This window comes from Pan troglodytes, chromosome 3 (assembly GCF_028858775.2).
Source record: "Pan troglodytes isolate AG18354 chromosome 3, NHGRI_mPanTro3-v2.0_pri, whole genome shotgun sequence".
Taxonomy (NCBI): Eukaryota; Metazoa; Chordata; class Mammalia; order Primates; family Hominidae; genus Pan; species Pan troglodytes.
In genome coordinates, this window is record NC_072401.2 from 94,588,747 (window position 1) to 94,610,889 (window position 22,143).

At 33.3% G+C, this 22,143-nt stretch overlaps 1 protein-coding gene across 3 annotated transcripts in view; it reads left to right on the forward strand.

Moving 5' to 3' along the window:
* Positions 1-22,143, forward strand: part of GRID2 (glutamate ionotropic receptor delta type subunit 2) — a 1,611,884-nt gene that overhangs the window by 1,028,981 nt on the left and 560,760 nt on the right. For all 3 annotated transcript variants that reach the window (XM_054682694.2, XM_054682695.2, NM_001164703.1), the window contains 2 exon segments: positions 11,986-12,039; positions 21,339-21,512. In XM_054682694.2, coding sequence (XP_054538669.1) covers positions 11,986-12,039; positions 21,339-21,512 — 228 coding nt within the window.

Consider the following 22,143-nt stretch of genomic DNA (forward strand, 5'->3'; position numbering starts at 1 on the left):
TAGTTGGAACATATGTTCTACTTCTTACAAGTATCTTTATTTTAACTATAGGACTACTCACCTCACGTAACAAATTGTGTAATTTGTATAGGAAGGCTGACTCAGTTTGAGTTACTGGTACAGCTACTGAGACAAGGAGTTGAATGCAGATGGCTTATTAAGGAAGTGTTCCCAGGAAGCACAAGTGAGGAAGTGGTGAACATGAGAGAGGGTAAGGAGAAAAGCCAGTCAAGCATGTGTTAACAAGAAAGGGTTACAACTGTGGGCAAATAGGTCTCAATCCTGTGGAGAACCATCTGAGAAAGCGTGTGTGGAATATATCTCAGAATCACCCAGTGGAGAGTGGAGAGACTGAAACATTTATGTACTTACTTCCAGCTCCACTGTTTGAGAGTTGATCTCCAGTGATTCTAACATATGCCATATTCCAGGTTATATTTGTGTATGGCCAAATAAGCTGGACAAAGTCATCAGGCAGAGAAGATGAGACACAGCCCTTGAGGTGGGACATGTCAATACACTGGAAGGTTGAATTGTCACTGCCTTGAGAATGGAAGAAGAGCAGAACTGACTATATACAGAAAAAGAATGAGGGTCAGCTTTAACTAGGGGTTAGAAGCCATGAATTTGCAATAACACCAAAGCACCCAGTTGTGTGTTCCATTTCTAGGAAAGGTGGAACAATGAATTCTAAGACATATAAATGGCATTCAGAGTAACTCTAATTGTTTTATAGGAAGTATGCAATCATAAACGCTGACAGATAAGCATACATGTAAAATTTTTAAGAAAGGTTATGATCACTAAAATATAGCAGATGACTTCGAATGTTCTTGCTTTATGTGATCACAAATGGGCTCCTTTGTCGAATTCTAGAATTCTGCTCTGCAAGTGACATTTTGTTTGAGCAGTTGGCATCTGGTACCTCAGTTTCAACTGACTTTTTGTTGCTAAACACAGTTCGAACACCGTAAGGTAATTTTTCAATGGTAAGAAAAGGTAGTTTATACTTCAACCTAGTGAAATAACTCAGGCAGGGAAGTCAATTGCTTGGAATTATGGAAAGTTTCCATGCTGTCAAGCCCAACACCATTTGAAAACATTTTTTACAGTAGGCCACAAAGCTGCCTTTTAATGGAAGAAACTGTGAAAGAAATTTTAGAAACCCCAGAAAGCTCCAAGGTCCTGTTCTGATTCAGTAAAAATTTCAAAGACTATACCTCCTGAGCTTACTTTGAGAATGACAAACACAAGTAGCTTAGGAAGACGGACATGGAAATTCACCTTTTGCATTTCCCTGCATTTTCTTTTGGATATTTTGCATAGAAAAACAATAAAACCTTTTGATTTTTGTTTTCCTGTGAAGTCTTTTAATTTTAGTAGAATCATCAACATTTTATGCCACTCTTAAAATTCTAGAAAGCAAAATCCCCATGTAATACTGGAAAAGTCCAAGGATAACAGAAATATTGAAGTAGGACTGTTTTGTAATGAGAAATAATTAGCCTCCATAGTAGCTTCATCAACGATGAGCTACTTATAACAGTATACTACCAAGCTACACAAAGACTTTCATTAATGTAAGAACAGTAGTAGACTAATTAACTGTCTAACTACAGAAACTAGATGCTTAATTGCCATGTTGCTTTATTGGCACAGTATCTAAGAATCGTCGTCCAATTTCTCCTCTAGAAGCTTTTTTGTTTTCCTCCTCTGGTGGCAATGGGAAGTTTCGTTGTGATGAAAGAACAGTAACAGATAACTGTTTCTCTGGTTAAGTGTCAGGTGCAAATACTTCTCTGGTTAAACATCAGGAATATACATGTGTATGTGACTGTATGTGTGTGTGTACCTGAAATGTTTAATCAGTTAACCAGTGTAGCAAATTGCTCTCATTCTGAAAAGAATATGGAAAGTAAGTCTTACTAAAGGAAAAGCACATTTTCTTATACCACTTTAAGGCAAATAGTCATGGAATCACCTGTATTGTTCAAAGTCTTCTATGGTTTAGTCTCTTTCTCTATCAGTTATACAATGGATGCACGTAAGTTAACACAGTGGAGTATAAATAAACAGAAGTCTAGTATATCCCACAAAATGTTCTGCAACATTCAGTTTAACTGTAATTCTAATTTTGAAAACTACATAACAGGTTCTGCAACTTACAAGCAGAGGGCTATGAGAAAATTTTGTAGAACATATCTTTACTAATTATTAACTCTTGCTTCCACTCCTGTTTCACTTTATGATTTGGGTGAGTTACTTTAACTTTTTGTTCCTCAGTTTCTTCATATTTAAAATGCACATAGTTGTAGTGCTTGCATGATAAGGATGTTGTGATAATTAAATGAGTTATTATCTACCTTTGTGTGTGTGTGTGTATATAAAAACACATAGTGTCATACATAGTAAGCACTCAACAAATATTAGCTTATACTATTATTATTAATGACATACTATAAATAGCATTCAATAAGCATTTACTGGACAGAATAAATGTTGTCAAACATGACCATTTATGAGTACTGTCAAAAGTATTACAGTAACTTGAATGATTTTTGAACACATGTAATGTTCCAGATGCTTTAGATACATTTAGACATTTAGTCCTCACTATGCCTCCATGAAGAAAATGTCATTCAGCTCATCAGGAACCTGAGACTCAGAGTATGTAACATACCTTGTTACAGTTAAGGAGGCCCAGCATTTGAATTCAAGCCCATTTACTCAACTTTCGTTTCATTTTTCTAGTATCAGATAGTCTCCAAGTCCTGAGGTATTTGGCTTTTCAGATTTTGAATTTAATATTTCTATAGTTAATTACTATGTAAATAGTTAAGACCTTCTCAATTGAGAAAATGTAAACTGATTCATTTTCTGATTTAATTTTTTAATTAAAATTTTTTCTAATGACTTCCTTTTTATATGAGCTTATCAAATAGTTTAGTCCTAGGTGAGGTATGGATATCCACAGATGTATAAGGACGAGTTAGGGCTATATGGTTCTCTTATTTCTGCAAGCAACATTTAGGAAAAAAAATCTGACCCATTCCTAGCAATCCATTTTATTGAAACCCTACTATGTGTCACTCACTGTAAAGGGATAGACCAGTGACCAAAATGAAGTCCTTACTACCATGAAGCTTATTCTACAGCACAGAAAGAGATGGTAAATAAGTGACTCTGTGTGTGTTTATTTGTCTCTGGTGGGATAAATGCTCTAAAGAATAGGACAAAAGTAACAGAGACTCATGGGGGAGCAAGAATGGATGATCATAGAAGTCATGCCTGATGAAGTCACATGCAGAGACCTAAATGAAATGAAGGAGGGAGCTATGTGTGCGTCTCTAATGGAAGAGCAATCCAGGAGGCAACATAAGGACAAAGGCTGAACTATACTAGAGGACCAGCAGGAAAGCGATTACAGCTGAACCAGAGGGACTAAGGGGTTATATAAAATTTGTACAACATGGCCCTCACAGCCACTTACATAGCTAACTACGATTTCATTAAGGCTGGGATAGAGGTTGGCTCAGAGTGTCAGGCAAGCATAAGGGTTGGGATAATACTGCCTGGGGTTAGAGAGGTAGGATGGGAAGGGTTTGACATTTTGTTCACAATTTGAGTTATGAGAAACACTTTGTCAAACAGAGAAACTGAGAAGAGACCAAAAGGAACAAAGCAAAGCATGAAAGTCCACAGCTGTGGAGAGCTCATATATTGCATTTAGACGTGATGAATAGACTTGAAAAACTTTATTTTTTCTTTATTGGCTTCAAGATAGCAAGAAAGCCTTAGTTCATAAATCCTAGCAATTAAGTGCCAATTTACCCCCAAATCATTTTAAGCGTTGATCAAAATCCAACTAAGAACTCATATTCATTTGTTTGCCTGTCATACTTAAGAATTAATTTACTCTGCCAAGGGTCATTTAGCTATTAAAAAATAATAGCTACAAGAAAATAAATATTTTAGTGTAATTTCCTGATGGTGCCAAAAGTTAACATATTAGCATATGGTAAAATAGGCAAGGGATGAGGGGTCCTTCAACAAACACTGCTTTTCCTAATGTTTTGGCATAATGCACCTTAAATCACCACAGCAAACGTCCAAAAAAACCCCCAATGCCAGCAGAAACTCACAAAGAATTAAAGACAGTAACACAGTGGTTTCTGACACTGGCAATGATTTTTAAATCTTTATTCTCATGAGGTAAAGTACTGAAATCATGAATTTGCTTTTAATCACTGTTCAATCTTTGTTCAATAATACAGAACACAGGAAAGTTGGTCTATGCCACATGATGAATGCAGTCTATTTCTTGCATTACACATTAAGAAACAGAGCAGGTAGCACAGTGTTGGCTAAGTCTCAGCGGTGGCATATTTTCATCTCCCACAGGGTGTGGGAAGACCCCACTGCACAGCAGTAACAATAAATCTAGCATATCCGTTTATGAAATAACTTTGGCAGTAATGGCAAGAGGATTTGGATGAAAGTGTATTTGTGGTCTTCCAGCTGGAAGATCAGAGCAGAGATTCTAAAGCAAAAAAGCAGAGTGGAATGGCAGATAGTGGCTGCTTGGGTAAGAACAGAAGACAGTTGAGGATCCATGCTGAGCTCAAGGGGAAATGCAAACAAGACAGTCCTTTCAGAATATCCCCATGCTGCCCAGTGTTGGCGTGAGGGATTACTAATGCCATCTGCTGGATATTCTTGGGATTTAAAAATGGTATCTAAACAAATAATACTCCAGTCTCCCTATGTCTTGGCTTCAGTTCTTTAATGAGAAAAACAGCAACAATAACCAGCTAAAGAAAACAAGTGAAGAAAACAAAACTCAGGTCATGTACATGTTTCCTGTACCTTGAGAAGGTTGGAGTTTCGTATGGCCACTGTGTTTCAGACATAGTATTTATAATAATTGCATTTTTTTTGGTTGGTGTTTGTTTGTTTAGTTTTAGCAGAACTCTATAGTAGTGCACTTTGGCCATATGCAACACTCAGGCAACTGGATATAGTTTGAACTGTAAATCCACAAAGCCCTTGCTAAAAATATATTATACACTATAAACTTTGTATACTACATACTCCCTTTTGTTGGAGAGAACATTGTGGTTTTATTTTGTCTATTTTGTTTTTAAATAGGGATAAAAATAATTAAAAGGAAAGAAGAACAAGTATCACCATTCAGTCAAAAACATTACATATACATTTGTGTCTTATATAAAATACAGTAAGTCATCTTTTGTTTTTGTTTTGTGGAAATATTTTCCTCTGTCGTGCTCTCTGTAGGTTTATTGTGGGATTGCAATTTAAAATGACAAAATTCCTTCTGGTATTTCAGTAAAATTTTAGAACCTTTAGAAATGTGTGGCTAAATTAACATTGATTATAGTCTACATGTTCCAAACCGTACTAATCCCATGAGACTTTCAGTGGAAAAAAATGGTTTCTGTGGTCAAATCCATCTGAAATATTCTATAATCCAAATATCTTCTCCTAGAGATCAATAAGGCACATGAACTGAAATGTGAGGAGCTGATATTTACTGACAGTTTACCATATACCATTATCTCATTTAATGTTCATTCGGATTCTATTGTGTGGGCACTATCATTATTCTTACTGACAAAAAAGGAAACAGGTTTATAATTTGTTCAAAGTCACACTCAGAAAATAAAGGTACTAAATCTGACTTTAGAGATTGCACTCACAAGCACAAAGCTATATGTTCCATAATATCAATCAGTGAAATAGTATATATTAATATGATTTTTATGTTAATTATATTTCTATATTCATGTTAACCTGTTTAAAGCTTTGAGGAATAATGTGGTAATAGCATCTGTTTAACTTTGCTTAGCCCAATATTTCTAAATCTACTTAGCTACAGAAAACTCATTACTTTTAGTGGAACTAGTGTCCTACAGAATATAGTTCCAAAAATGCTGATATAAGTAAGCTATAATATTGCTATAGATGAGAAGCCAGGAAGGGAGTAGCTCTTTAGTGTTTCTCTAGCCACTTGTTCCAGCGTATCTGCTGGTGTCCTCTGCCTATGCATGCCCCTTGCTGGTCTCCACCTGATGATTTGGAAGGGCTAGAAATAGGGAAGCAAACACCTGATATCTTTGCTGCTACAGGTGCACAGAGCACTGGAACTCTCTGCATAAATGTGTAATATTTAGTACATCCTGCAAAAGGAACAAGCTTAATTTAGTTAAGCCACAAGGTTGAGTGATAAACAGCATGTTGCTGTTATTGTTTAGTCAATTAAATCGTCCCCTGCACTTGTAGGAACTGTTCCACATTTATTACTAGTGAGAAATAAGCTCGGGCAGGGTTGTTGATTTCCTTGCATTGGGTTGTGTTATATTTAGCACATCTAAAGATTTGAGAATGAATGATGGAAGACACAGTGATAAATTGTTGAGCTTTTCCAAAGATTCAGAAGTTCTAAAGTTCCTGCCAGTGACAGATGGTCTGTCCTTACTCATTGCTTGTCTTCCTGACAGGACTTGATTTTTTTTTTTTTCCTTTTTTGCTCAATTCCCTTATAGTAAGCTCAGCTTCTTGGGAGGTGGGATAGTTTAATTTGTTATAATTACATTGCTATATTTCAAAGTGGCATCAACTCTATATGAACATGTCATGCTCTTTTTAGATTATTAATGTGCACATGTATAATGACAAAAGAGAATTATAGGATAAGAGGAAGAGAGGAAATTCATTACCAAGGGAAAGCCATACCTCAATCTTTCCTGTTATTTTGATAACCAAGCATATTATTAAATAGAGTCCTCATTGGATAGTGGTTTTTTTAAATCAATATTATTTTAATACCTTCAATATTTTATAATAATCGAAAACTTTTTGAAATTTTTGTTTAAACAGCACAACTAGTGTTTATGAGCTTGTAAAATATTTCTAAGAATTCACACAATGAGCCCAAACAACTATAATAATGATGTGCCTAGATATTAAATAGGTTCCAAATGAAAAAAGGAAAATTGCAATCAAATTTCTTAATTCCTTTCATTGATTTCAAATACGTTCACTGCTAAAATAGGAGATTAGAAGATATGCTAAATAGATAAGGAATGTGGGAAAAGAAAACAATTTCCTGTGGCAGTAAATATAAAGGCTTTAAAAATTCTAGCTTGTCTTCAAATAACTTCTAAAATCCAGAAGTAATTTAGCCCTCAAGTTAGTAATGCCACTAGTGTGATACAGCATTATATAGCTGCAAGTGTTACCAAGTGGAAAGAGATCAACATTATTTAATACTATAAAAACAATCAGGTGAATTGATTTGGGATTTATAATAGTTGTCTTCTGTTATCTACACAAAGAGCTCAGAAATTCTTTTTATGTAAATTATTTTTTCGTAAGTGCTCACTCCATATTAGCTCAATTTGATAATACATGAGAAGCATAAACAATATTATCATTGCTTTTTCTCCTTTATTTCCTTTAATTCTACTTCTACTGGAGTTTTAACCACTTTGAAGTGATATGCATATAAGTGCATATATGTTTCACTGAATATATATATATCATACTACTATACATTCTTTTATGTGTGTATGTGTATGTGTGTGTATAATACACTACTCATTTAAGTGAGAGAACTCAAAGTTTACTGGATTTCCAAGGTCTAGGCTATTGAATTCCATTTTATCTTTTTATTCCCCTTACTAAATGCTCCTACCATTACTGATATCAGTTACCTTTTTATTCAGTGGCTTTTTAACATTGCTTTATTTTGGTAACATTTGATTACAAAATCTCAGAGAACTCATGCCAGCCCACTGGTTATGCATGAAGATGTTAACCTAGACCTAGGGAAATTATAACCCTTGTTTAGTGAATATTTTCTCAGATAATAAATGGAAGAATTAACTTTCTGTGTAGAACATTACAAAAAATTTCAAGCTTCTTTAACACATGATGTCACAATAATACATGGATTTTAGTTGTGTATATTACATATACATTGATATATAATTAAAAAGACAAGACATATCTTTTTTTTTATTCTTAAGGACCATTCTAGTATAATTCGTTTTTCTTCTCCAGATAAAAATGTGTTTGTAAAAAAGATTCTAAATATTCAATATTTTTGAAAAGGCCAAGAAATATTGCATAATTTTGAAATCATGCCTTTATAAAATCACAGAATTAAAAGTTACTCTAGTGAGTATGTTTATTAAAATTTATTAAGATTAGAAAAAGTGCATAGCTGAAGTTAATAAAAATGCTTTGCATTAAAGATAAGATGGGCTAAATTAGTCTAACAAGTAGACCCAAAATGTAATATTCTACTACTAAAGATTTGTTTCATGTCAGCTCAGTACTACAGCATAGAGTAGGAAAGGGGAGTCTGCTCCATGCACTGGAGCTACTGTGGCTTCCAAGGTCCTCTAGGCGTGACGTCACAATCCTACTAAGCTGGAATGGACAGAGAGCAGACATGAGCACATGGGAGGTTTTATGAGTCAGGTTTGAAAGTGGCGTACATCACTCGGCTCACATTCTATTGGCTTAGAACTCAGTCATATGGCCTTGTAATACCCTGCAGTGGAGGATGGGAAATGTAGTCTAGCTGAGTGTCCCAGCAGAAGGAGAGAATGGATTTTGATGATCATCTAGCAGTTCCTACCTTGACTTTGCTTAAAAATTGAGGTGACTTTAAATGATTATGCTATTAATATAGTCTAGTTTTTCTGATAAACTTTGTATCCACTCACTTGTTTGTAGGGCAGGGTATTTTTTAAATTCATTTAGTAACCTAAATTGGAGACTAAGTTTGAGGACTAATGATTTTAGAATAGTTGGTCCAATAGAACTCGTAGGAGACCTGTTAACTTGAGGACCCAAAAGAGATTCAGATAGACTCTTTCTTAAAAATGCACATTAAGACATACAGGACTCATACTGAAGGTTCACAGATACTTAGTACCTGCCTATGGTGAAGAGCACTCAATTTAGAACATGAAGATAGATGATTTATTTATTTATCTGTAGTAATGTGCTAATGTTTTCTTGTAACAAATTTATACTGCTAAAATATCTTAGATGTTAATACTCATGAATAAAACCAAAGACCAGAAGGAGAGACTATCTCCTTGCTGACCCTAAGCAACAGAGGATAGTACAGTGAGTAGAATCATGGCTTTAGACAACATGTTTGTCTTTCTTCTTCACTGAAATACAGGATTTGTGCCTCAATATTATTTCTTGCTTTTGCCTAACATACTTTAAGATGAAGAGCCATGGGTAAATCTCATGGTCTAGATAAGTTACCAACAAGTTATCATCATAACTCTACTTAGTCCATAAATGCTGTTGCACAAAACAACTTCTCATTTAGTAATTTCTACAGGTGATGCAGAGTGCTTATAGTTTAATTTTTGCCTTATCTGATTACATAGCGAAGATTATTATTTAGCTTCAAATGAGGATAACTTAAGCTAAATAGAATCACTGTACTACTATTGCTTCAGAAGTATTTTACATCCATGCTGCCTATCTATTGGTATTCACTTCTTTTTCTCTGAATTCTATTTACATATTTTAGTAGTGGTTTACCCCCTTGTACAACATATTTCTCTTTATTTTACCCAGAAACGCACTTTCCTTATATCTTAGTTTCTAGTTTGAAGTCTTTTTAATCTAATGGAGTCTCACGTATTTTCTGTTACTTTTTATTGTTAATAAATTATTCATTATTTATCTCTTAGATGTTTAAAGTAAAACAATCAGAAAATTTGAAATAAGGATTACCATTACTGGTATAAAGTGTTTTTTTTTTTTTTTAGCTAAAACTGAAAACTGCCATAGGTTATATTTTAAATATTAAGTTTCACCTATAAGTGGAGTATACATATATTTCAAAAATGATAATAATAGTCCCTGGAGTGTGATGGTCCCCTTCCCGTGTCCATGTGTTCTCATTGTTTAATTCCCACCTATGAGTAAGAACATGTGGTGTTTGGTTTTTTGTCCTTGCGATAGTTTGCTGAGAATGATGGTTTCCAGTTTCATCCATGTCCCTACAAAGGACATGAACTCTTCATTTTTTATAGCTGCATAGTATTCCATGGTGTATATGTGCCACATTTTCTTAATCCAGTCTATCGTTGTTAGACATTTAGGTTGGTTCCAAGTCTTTGCTATTGTGAATAGTGCCGCGATAAACATACATGTGCATGTGTCTTTATAGCAGCATGATTTATAATCCTTTGGGTATATGCCCAGTAATGGGATGACTGGGTCAAATGGTATTTCTAGTTCTAGATCCCTAAGGAATCGCCACACTGACTTCCACAATGGTTGAACTAGTTTACAGTCCCACCAACAGTGTAAAAGTGTTCCTATTTCTCCACATCCTCTCCAGCACCTGTTGTTTCCTGACTTTTTAATGATCGCCATTCTAACTGGTGTGAGATGGTATCTCATTGTGGTTTTGATTTGCATTTCTCTGATGGCCAGTGATGATGAGCATTTTTTCATGTGTTTTTTGGCTGCATAAATGTCTTCTTTTGAGAAGTGTCTGTTCATATCCTTCGCTCACTTCACACCAGCATGGCATGTGTATACATATGTAACAAACCTGCACATTGTGCACATGTAACCTAAAACTTAAAGTATAATAATAATAAAATTAAAAATGATAATAATAATAAAGCTTAGAAGTAGATAACATATCCTCAATTATCTGATCATGTACTATCTCTACACCTCAATAAAGTCACAGGGAACAATGTGATGTATAATGGAATAGTATGAAACTTGTACCAAATGTTAAAAAACAAAGATTCTGCAACTAATTATGTACTTTGAAAAAACATTGAGTCACATACCAAATATATTTCCAATTTTATTTTTTGTGATGCAATGCACCTCTTAGCAGGTGTTTCTCGGTAGAACAAAGAATAGCCAACAAAATGCAATTCACCTTCTATAACAACTCCTTGATAGTTATTTGAAAGCAACTTCATTTGAAACCCAATCGCTGAGTATTACTGCTAAAAACAACAGAATGACCTCTTACAAAAGAGTCTCACTTATTATATGCCCATGCCATGCATAAATCAGAAGAACGTGTCTTAGAATATGTATGATAAGATTTAGTAGCATAGAAACCTTCATATAGAAACTGCCCCTACTACACACACACACACACACACACACACACACACACACACACGCATGCACACATCTGAGGCTTACTTCTTTGGCCTAAGCCAAGAATCATTTAGAATAAATGTATCTGAAGTTAGTCAAACAAAGAGTGCTACCCATATATTTTTATTCTTCCTTTTAAATATATTTTATTTCTTTTCATCTTATTAGCAATCTAAAAGCTACTAAAATTTCCTACCCATGCTTTAATGCTAGTATGTTGACTATCACTTTTGGTATTTAACTTTCAGATAATTTTAGAATAGATCACCTTAGAATACACGTTACAAACATTTTCAGGAGAATACAGAGCAGTTTACTTAGTCAAAACAGTAGAAAGCATATGCACAGAGAAGTAGCAGAAGATAAGAATATTAAGTTAGAGCCAGATTGTAGAAGCTATGTACTTTGATATTTATTAGGTAGATGATAAAAAGACATCAAAGTTTATTTCGAGTAGGGAATGTGATTTGAAATTTTAACTCCACTCTCCACTCTCAGTTAAATCACAAAACAGTGTATTTTATTTATGTATTTTTTTCTATTGAAACCCATGGTTTTCTAGGTTTTGATGAATTATATTTTCAAATATAATTAGCAAGTCTACAGTGCATCTATATGTCAAATGCAAATGCATCTACAGTGTTTTGCTAATAATTTTTCCATCTTCAATTGAGTAACAAAGACCTTTCTAACATATGATTCATTTTTTGTCATTTGCAAAGTATATTCATTTAGTTGGGTTTGTTTTGCATGATTAATTTTGACTGATAGCTGATTTGTTTTCTATTCTAGGTTGTGGAGACTAATTTGGTTGCTTTTGACTGTCACTGGATCATTATAAATGAGGTAAAGCCAACTAAACCTTATTCTTAACTCTGTGTCCTTTTTTCACATATATAATTGTAGCATTTCCAATGGCCTTGAATTTTTAAGCGGAAACAAAACTTGAAGTAAACATTCAACTTACTGAGTGAATGCTGTTTAACAAAGATAGAATGAAGAGTTTTTAAAAATGATAAAGGGTTTTATATTAATAAAATAAATGGAGAAAGTCTTTCTCACTGAGTCTCTTTTAGCTCTTTCTCTTGGCTCATTCTGCCTGCTCGAGGAGATCATCTTTATAAAAAGTACAGTTCTACTTTGTAAGCAAAGTAAACTCCTCCCAGTGGAGTGCTTGTGTTCCATTTATATTTTAATGTTGTTTCTAGAACTGTTATGTCCACCCTCCTTACATGAGTATTAAAAAGTTCAGCATATGAATATGAATAAACACAGAACAGATTTTTCCCTTTTCATAAGGAAGTACAACTGTTTTCAAATCTTTAGAGTTGTCAAATTCTTGTGAAAGTCTTTTGATTTTTGCAAAGATAATACATAAGATTAAAAATATATTACAACCTAAAAGCCCTGTGAAATAAGTTGTTCCATTAGGACCTGCCAGTCAGAAATGGAAGGAACAATGAGCAGATAAGTCATGGACAAGTAATGTGATCACATAGATTTTTCCTCAACAAGATGTAGTACTTAGTCATACCTATTATTTATGAATAAAAATAATGTAATATTTACTTATTCATTATACTAAATACAGAATTCTAGAATAATAAGATTTCTTTTAGGGACAAAATAGTATTTTTGGATAAGAATCCTGGTTTTATAGTCAGCAAGATAGGTTTGATCCTGGCTATAAAACTTGGTAGCTGTCTTAACATGGATATCAGCTTCCTGTGCCTCAGTTTATTCATTTGGACAAGTATAATAACAATTACTTTGCATGTTCATAATAAAAGTTAAATGAGGTATTATCAGGTGCTCTTAACACAGTGCTTGACAAATGACACTCAAGAATGGTACTGCAATAATGATCATATCACGTTAAAATTCAGAGATCATTCCCTTATATATTATCTTATGGAATACTAAACCATATTCTCTGAAGTACCGAGGGAATGAGGTCCATAGAGAATAAATTATTTTCCTCTTTTTACACAGAAAAGTGAAAATAATTCCCAGTTTCAAGTTGTTTCTCCTACACTACACTTCATTGATGGAATGATCCTTTTTATTTCAGAGTAAAGACGCTGAAAACACCTTACAAGTCTGTTTTTGGTCTGCCAAACATTAGGTTTCTATGAATTTTAGCTGTATTTCTCATGTCAAAATGAGATAGGTTTTTCTGAGATTTCCTCAGGCAATACGTATCTGGAGGTCTGCTTTTCAATAAAGTTCTGGTACCTTCTAAGTTTCTAGTATGTCTTAATTTTCATGTGGAATAACTAAACGTTGGGATAGAGGGAAAGACAAAGGAAAAGGAACTTAATAAACCTTCAGATTAAATATTTTCATTTCAATTTTTCTCCAAGGAAACTAAGTTTCAAAGAAATTAAACAATTCAGCAAATATTACACAACTATTAGTGATGACAATGGAATTTAAAACTTAATCTTTTTCAGTGTAAAGCTTTGGTTGGTTTTGTTTTGTTTTTGTTTTGTTTTTAGCTTTTAAGTTCAGGGGTATGTGAGCAAGTTTGTATGTAGGTAAACTCGTGTCATGGGGGTTTATTGTACAGATTATTTTGTCACCCAGGCATTAAGGCTAGTGCTCATTAGTTATTTTTCCTGTTCCTTTTCTTCTTCCTACTCTCTTCCCTTCAGTAGACCCCGAAGTGTGTTGTTCCCCTCTTTGTGTCCATATGTTTTCATCATTTAGCTCCCACTTATAAGTGAGAACATGAGGTATTTGGTTTTCTGTTTCTGCGTTAGTTCGCTGAGGAAAATGGCTTCCAGCTCCATTCATATTTCTGCAAAGGACATATCATTCCTTTTTTGTGATTGCACAGTATTCCACAATGTATATGGGCCACATTTTCTTTATCCAGTGTACTGTTGATGGGTATTTATGTTGATTCCATGTCATTCCTATTGTGAATAGTGATGCAATGGACATAGGCATGCATGTGTCTTTATGATAAAACAATTTATATTCATTTGGGTATATACCCAGTAACGTGATTGCTGGGTGAAATGGTAGTTCTGCTTTTAGGTCTCTGAGGAAATCACCAAACTCTTTTCCACAATGGTTGAACAAATTTACACTCCCACCACCAACAATGTATAAACATTCCTTTTTCTTCACAACCATGCCAGCATCTGTTATTTTTTGACTTTTTAATAATAGCCATTATGACTTGTGTGAGATGATATCTCATAGTGGTTTTGATTTGGATTTCTCTAATGATCAGCGATGTTGAGCTTTCTTTCATATGATTATTGATCACATGATGTATTATTTTGAAAAGTGTCTGTTGATGTCCTTTGCCCACTTTTAAATGGGGTTGTTTGGTTTTGCTTTAAATTTGCTTAAGTTTCTTGTAGAACTTAAGGATAAATAGACCTTTGACAGATGCATAGTTTGCAAAAATTTTCTCCCATTCTGTAGGTTGTTCACTCTGATGATAGTTTCTTTTGCTGTGCATAAGCTCGTTAGTTTAATTCAATTTTGTTTGTCGATTTTTGCTTTTGTTGCAATTGCTTTTGTCATCTTTGTCATGAAATATTTGCCCATTTATATGTCTAGGTTGTTTTCCAGGGTTTTTATAGTTATGGGTTTTACATTTAAGGTTTTAATCCATCTTGTGTTAATTTTTGTATATGGTATAATAAAATGGTCCAGTTTCAATCTTCTACATATGGCTTGCCAGTTATTCCAGCAATCATTTATTATTAAAGGAAAGCGTCCTTTCCCCATTGCTTATTGTTGTCAGCTTTGTCAAAGATCAGGTAGTTGCAGGTATGCAGCCTTATATCTGGGCAATCTGTTCTGCTGCATTCATCTATGTGTCTGTTTTTGTACCAGTATCATGCTGTTTTGGTTAGTGTAGCACTGTAGTATAGTTTGAAGTCAGGTAGCATGATGTCTCCAGCTTTGTTCTTTTCCCTTAGGATTTTGTTTTTTGATACATGCTTTTTGATACATTTTCACTTAGAATTTTGTTTTTGACCATGAGAACAACATGATCACCCACTGTTTAAGGCTCAATTTGTACTTTGGGAGAAATGGCCTCTTCATATTATATAGGTGTAACCTGAATAGACTAGCATGTATTTAATTGGTAATAAATAAATATTTTTTGATAATTATCTTTATGGTTTATATTTTTGAAATTTCTACTGACTCAGTTATAATCTTATGGGAGCTATTTATGTCACTAGCTTTTTTTTTGTATTAATTATTTTCTAGATTACTTTTTTTGAAATAAGGATTCTTCTAATTTTTTGTTTTTATTTCACATCCTACTTTGGACAGGATATAGACTACACAGATTTCCTGATGCAAAACCAGCGAGAGTCATTTTACCTATTCATGTCAATCAACCTTACTAGAAAAATAAAGTGACTTCTTACCTCCTTAGAGAAATGGATTAATCTGGACAAATTAATGCTTACAATCACTAAATTGAAATGGCCATTCTCCTGTATTGGTTGATAAGATTGCAGAAGGAACCCCTTAATTATTTTTTTTAATATCCAATTTAGCTTCCACAACTATACCTGAACTTAAAAGTATAAACTGAAATAGAGCTTCTGAGAACAACATGGTCATTTACCCACTGTTTAAGACTAAATTTGTACTTTGGAAGAAATGGCATCTTCATATTGTATAGGTGTAGCCTGAATAGACTAGCATGTATTTCATTGGTAATAAATAGTATGGAAAGAATAATAAAAATTTATGTTTTATTGTATTTTTCATAAGCATTATGATTCATGTTTTTAAACTTATTAAATTTTATTTCATAAAATATTACAAATGAAAATATTGTCATTAAGTGGATGCTCCATAATTTGGGCCACTATTTTGCAAAATAAAACATCCATATAAACAAAGCAATCTCACTGGTAAATAACTCAATACATGTTAAAAGTCTAGGAGATAATTAAGGAGACCTCAATTATTTTCTCATCCTTCAAACTTAGGTTTTCTACTGTGAATTGTCTAATAAAACTTCACCATCACCATCACTGAAACCGTTATCTCTTTCTTACCCACAGCCCTACTTTCTTGTCCTCCAGCAGAGGTATAATTTCTTTTGGGCAAGCCACACTGCCTAGCCTCTTAAAAATACAATGTTCACAACCCATACCATTTACATTACACAGGTTAGCACTTTTATCTGAACAAGGTTAAAACTCAGATAATGAGCAAATGTTTTCTGTATTTTAACCCATAAAAAAAATAAACAAAAACCATTATTGGCTGGTATATCCAAAATCAACACTCTTACTTTCAAATTATTCCATTCACCCGCATACTTATTCTCATTCATCCACTTTATTCTGAAATATGCCTCAGAAAATGACTTTTACATTTTTCTTGCACACTTTTCATTTACATGCTTGTTTATGGGAATTTATAATGGATGAATTATAATTTTCCCTAGTTTCTATAAAAGAAAAAAAAACATGGATTTCTCAATATTGCTAGGAAGCTACTAAACTCTAAATGTAATAATAAAAAAAACCCTCAAAAGATGCAAATGCCCGTTTTGGCTGAACGTGGAGAACATGAATCTGTCTAGTTTTGTTTGTGTAGCTATTATTTTGTTGCTAATTTTAAAATGGGTTGCAGACATTGATTTAATCTTATTGCATCAATAGTTTTTAAAGGAGGGAATATAAATCAAAGTTGGCATTGTGCATCATGATAGAAATTGATGTAGAAACTTGAAAACAATATATTTTTTTCATTTGCATTAAGTGTGCTATAATAATGAGAGGCTGTGCTAGCTCATATGGTGTAATCAATCATATGTTAGTGCTTGGTAATAGTATTTATCTTCTCCCCGCAATCAGTGGATCCAGCTCAGAGCAGCCTTTCCATGCAAGTATTGTCATCCCTTCAGGGCCCTGAAGCAGATGGCTTAACACTTTATTTAAGTTTTACAAAAGTTAGAAATTCAGATAGGAAGACGTGCACTGTTCAGAGCTGCAAGAAGCACAATGCTTCATATACCCTTCTATTGCCTGATAATATCAAATATGACCTTTGTTGTCTTGATGTGACTTTACTGGCTTTTTACTTAATTTGAATAGTGTAAGACATTATTCTCTGTTAATCACTGCTGAGTATTACATTTAAGGAGAAAGTTGTTGGTTTGGTTTTTTTTTTTTTTTTTTTTTTCTTTTTTGACAGAGTTTTACTCTTGTCACCCAGACTGGAGTACAATGGCGCGATCTTGGCTCACTGCAACCTCTTCCTCCTGGGTTCAAGCGACTGTCCTGCCTCATTCTCCCAAGTAGCTGGGATTACAGGGATGTGCCACCACGCCTGGCTAATTTTTGTATTTTTAGTAGAAATGGGGTTTCACCATGTTGGCCAGGCTGGTCTCGAACTCCTGACCTCAGGTGATCTGCCCAACTCAGCCTCCCAAAGTGTCAGGTTTACAGGCGCGAGCCACCGTGCCTGGCCGGTTTGGGGGGTTTTGTTGTTGTTTTGAGATTTAAAAAGCCTATGTGTAATGGAGGTTTTTAATTTTTTCTAGTTTAATGATGAATTGAACTGCTCACTTCTAAGCTTTCAAGTAGAAAGTTGCCATCCTGCTTCTCTTCCTGTTGGTACATAGCCTACAGTTGGATTTGTTCCATTTTTTAACATTTGCATAATTGATTCATATTAATGTTAAATTTTATGGAAGCATCAAAGGGTCATCTTTGCTAAAATATGAAAAATACAAACAAATAAGAAACAAACACCACATAGTAGAGGGCTTAATCTTAATACTAAAATCTGCTTTATTTAGAATTGTTTAACATTTTAAAGTATTCTGGTGTCTAGAATTAAAATTTCAGGTATAAGTCTTTAGAAGATGATAAAATCTTACCATTCATTCATTAAATAAATTTTGTATTTATCAACATTTATTGAATACCTACTATGAGCCAAAATATTTGTTAGATGCTAAGAGGTATAAGAATGGGAAAAAGGAAACTATTCCTCTGAAATTGTTATTTTTAGTCTAAATTGGCATCTGATCTAATGGATTTTGAGAGTCTTTTCTTCCCACAATCTTATTCATTTCAACCTAAAGCTGATATACTACAAGGATTCAGAAATGATTCAATTCTCCTAAGAGATTTCTTCTGGGAAATGGCTGTTTCTAGATGGAGTTGTATCCCCAGAAGATATTTTAGCATTCCTTTTTTCTTCCTCGGGGCTTTCACAGTTCAGGATTCAACCGACATTAAATTATTAAAGCAAAGTGAATAAGAATATTTTGTCGGACATATTGACTTTGATTCTTAGTAGTTTTCAAGTATCTAGGTAAATTATTTTTGGGAAAAAAGGCTTCCTTAGCCTAAATAAGTAAAATAGAAAAGTTAAGTCGCTAAAAAATATTTAATCATTTGTTATTGCAATGTTAATTCTACTTTTATGAATATACTCAATAAAATAAAGAACATGAGAAGGAAAATAATTTTATAATTTGGGTTCTTTAAATTACTTAGAGCTCAGGAATACTCTATATCTTTTAAAAGATTAAGATATTTAATGGTGCTGGGGGCTTGGGAGAGTGAGTGCTTTATTGGTAAACTAGTTCTTCACATGATTATTTAAAAAAATCTGACAGTTTAAACATTTTTTAAAAAATTCAGAGCATTAGGATAATATAGATCCTAGTAGATTGTATAACATTTTAATACACAAGTTTATTTCTGGACTTTTTTCCATTTAAATGGATCTCTTTATAGATTAAATGATCACTTGTCTTTCAGTGTTTATATAACTTTGCATCTGCCACTCTCGAAATGCCCCTTTTGAAATGCGCAAGTAAAGTTCCGTAAATATAAAATAGCTGCCTAATCAAGTTTTCATATCACTGTTAAAGTGTTTTTGAGATCACATGTCAAGACTAAAATTGCAAGTGAATTTTTTGAGACAGATTGTCTGTTAGTTTCTTTCAGAATGACAGATTCTTTCTTCCCAGAAAATTACTTTCTCTTCCCTTCCCCAAATAATAATAGGCAAAATACACTCAATTCAAATTGACATTTCTTCAGATATATTTTAGTTGTTTAGGTGCCTGAGAACTTCATCTTTGGAAACCTATAAAAGGTAACCACCCCTTTTCCTTTTTTGTGGGTTTGAAAAATGTCCTTTTAAAGGATTTGGCTCATGATAGATGACTACATCATTCCTTCCAGAATCATCAGGAAATTAAATGCTGAAATAATGTATCTTTACAGTTTTAATTTCTACCATTCATAAATATTAATCTAAATAACTCCTGTAAGGAAATATGGGCATGTATAACTTCTTCAGAGACTGTTTCTTTTGATGACATTTATAAATTCATCCTATGAGTAGAGTATTATGAATGAAGAGCTTCAAGTCTTCCTGAATCTTTGTTTATAAACTGAGAATAAATAGCATCTGATTCGGAGTATCATCTGTTAGCAGAAAATGAGATAATAAAGTAATTAGTATTTTACTTAACATATAGTAGATACTTATTAAATGTAAATTTTTATCCAATATGCTGATTTGTAGTTCATTATGAGTGGTGTAGATAGAGATGCTGCTGTTTGATAAAATGTTGATAAATCTTAGTATTGCTAAAGCAAAAAAAATACCATATACATAAAACAACTTAGTTAATATTATGAGAAAAGTCATACAATTTTCCACTGCCTTCAAATGAAAGTTCCTGTCTATATCATTTGGAATTTAAAAATTTGGAAGACATTGAATAGCAATATTAATATTAATTAACTTTAAAAGATGTCTGGTTAAAATCGGGACTTCAAATGGAGTTGACAGGATACCATTTAATCCTACTTTGTGAGTAGATTACATAGAATTTAAAAGTGACCTGCTCTTTGACAGACAAAGTTTTTGGTAGCCAGTGAAATGACACAGACTAAAGGAAAAAGACGGCATTTTAAACTGAGAAAAACCATTTTTATGGAACATTAAGGATTGATTAAATGCCCAGAAATCCAGGCTATTACACTAGAGCTAGCTGATGGCAGGCATTATTTTATTTTCAGAAAAATCTACACTTCGTAAAGATCATATATAAAGGACGATTTTTGAATCTAACATATGCTACAAGAATAATATGTAATTAATCTGGTAAGAAAAAAAGCACATTTACACCTATGAATTATCTGTTTTCTTTCAATTTTTGTAATAATTTCTTAGATCAAACCTCGGAAATGCTCACTGCAACCCAAAACTTATTTTGTTTCCAATCTTTTATTTCTGTTGCCGTAAGAATTGATTGAAACCAATAGTATGTTAATTACAAAGACTTCATTGGTTGAAAACGTTCCAAATGAACACTATTAAGCACCAACTTCTCTAGTAAAGACTACCTTAAAACTAAAATTTATTTTAATCACTTTTATCCTAATTCCATTTAGAATAGATAAAATTTGTTTAGATAAAATTAATTTAGATAAAGAGCACTGGGTTTCTCTCTCATCTCATCCTGATTCAGATTGTATTAAACAACAGAATTTTTCAACTATTCCTTACCAAGAGAAACATACGAGTTAACATCAACAATTCTAATAAATTATTAGGAAAACTCCTTATATATCCTCTTGCTCTACTTGCCTCAGTTAAAAGCCAAATTTTTCATTGCTAATTATGTGTGTGTGTGCATGTGTGTGTGTGTATGTGTGCGTATGTATGCATGCGTATGTGCGTGTGTGTAACTCTTACATGGCAATTACCTTCCTAGATACTCAAAATAATAGGTACTTGAAATCCATTAATTAATAATAAACTATAATAGCAACTTACTTTGTGACCTTTTTAAATGTTTTGACCACACCTATATGTTTCTACAATGTTCAACATTATAAATTATAAACTTATTGTTAATAACCATATGTAAGTCAATTGCTCCATTTAGCATTGTTTAGGCACTAATGTATATAATTTAAAGCATAGGAAGCAACTACAAATGAGTTGATAATTTTAACAAAAATATGTTGCTTTCATTTACATATGCACTAAGCATTAAAACCAATATATTACAGTAACAGAATCCCTAACATTTACAGATAACAACTCATAATAGGTTTGTGTTTTGTGACTGTATTAAAGTATCTCTAATTCTTCCATCTCTTATCTTATAGGAAATAAACGACGTGGACGTACAGGAACTTGTAAGAAGGTCAATTGGAAGGTTAACGATTATTCGGCAGACATTTCCAGTTCCCCAGAACATAAGTCAGCGGTGTTTCCGTGGCAACCATCGAATATCTTCAACATTGTGTGATCCAAAGGATCCATTTGCTCAGAATATGGAGGTATATTATAAATGACAGGATATTTCTTCCAGGGTGCTTTGTTGGGCAATTGCAAGGAGAGCTTTATGAGTTGCATTGGATTCAGAATTATACGTGTTATTTCTGAACAATTCTCCTCCAGCAATTTCATTAAGTCTAATGGGGAGAAAGTGCTAAGAATTTGCGTCCTTGTTCTTTTTGATCTCATTATAGAAAAATTTCTACTTGCTTAATAAAAAAATATAATAAGTAAAGGTTATTTTCTTCTAAACAAGTAGGTCCATAACATTTCCCACAGGAGAATTTGTAATTGGTACTCCTTTTTCCAAACTCTAAATTATTAAACTAATAAATGTGCTTGACTTTTCTGGCCTAAGAAGGACATAGATATTTATTCTTTTTAAAAAGATTGGTCTCCAGTTTGAATAACTCCAACAAAAAAAATTAGATATGAAAAAAGTGCTGTAGCATTGTATGGTCATATCCAACTCCGAGAGGATATAGCTGAAACCTTCAGCATCCAGAATACAACAAAGAATTTGAAAGATATAAATAAAATCTCTGAACAGCGAAACAGAGAACACCAAGTCCCTGTAGCTTACTCATAAGAATGCCCTTTAAATACTTACTTGAAGCCTATTTCTTTTTCTTA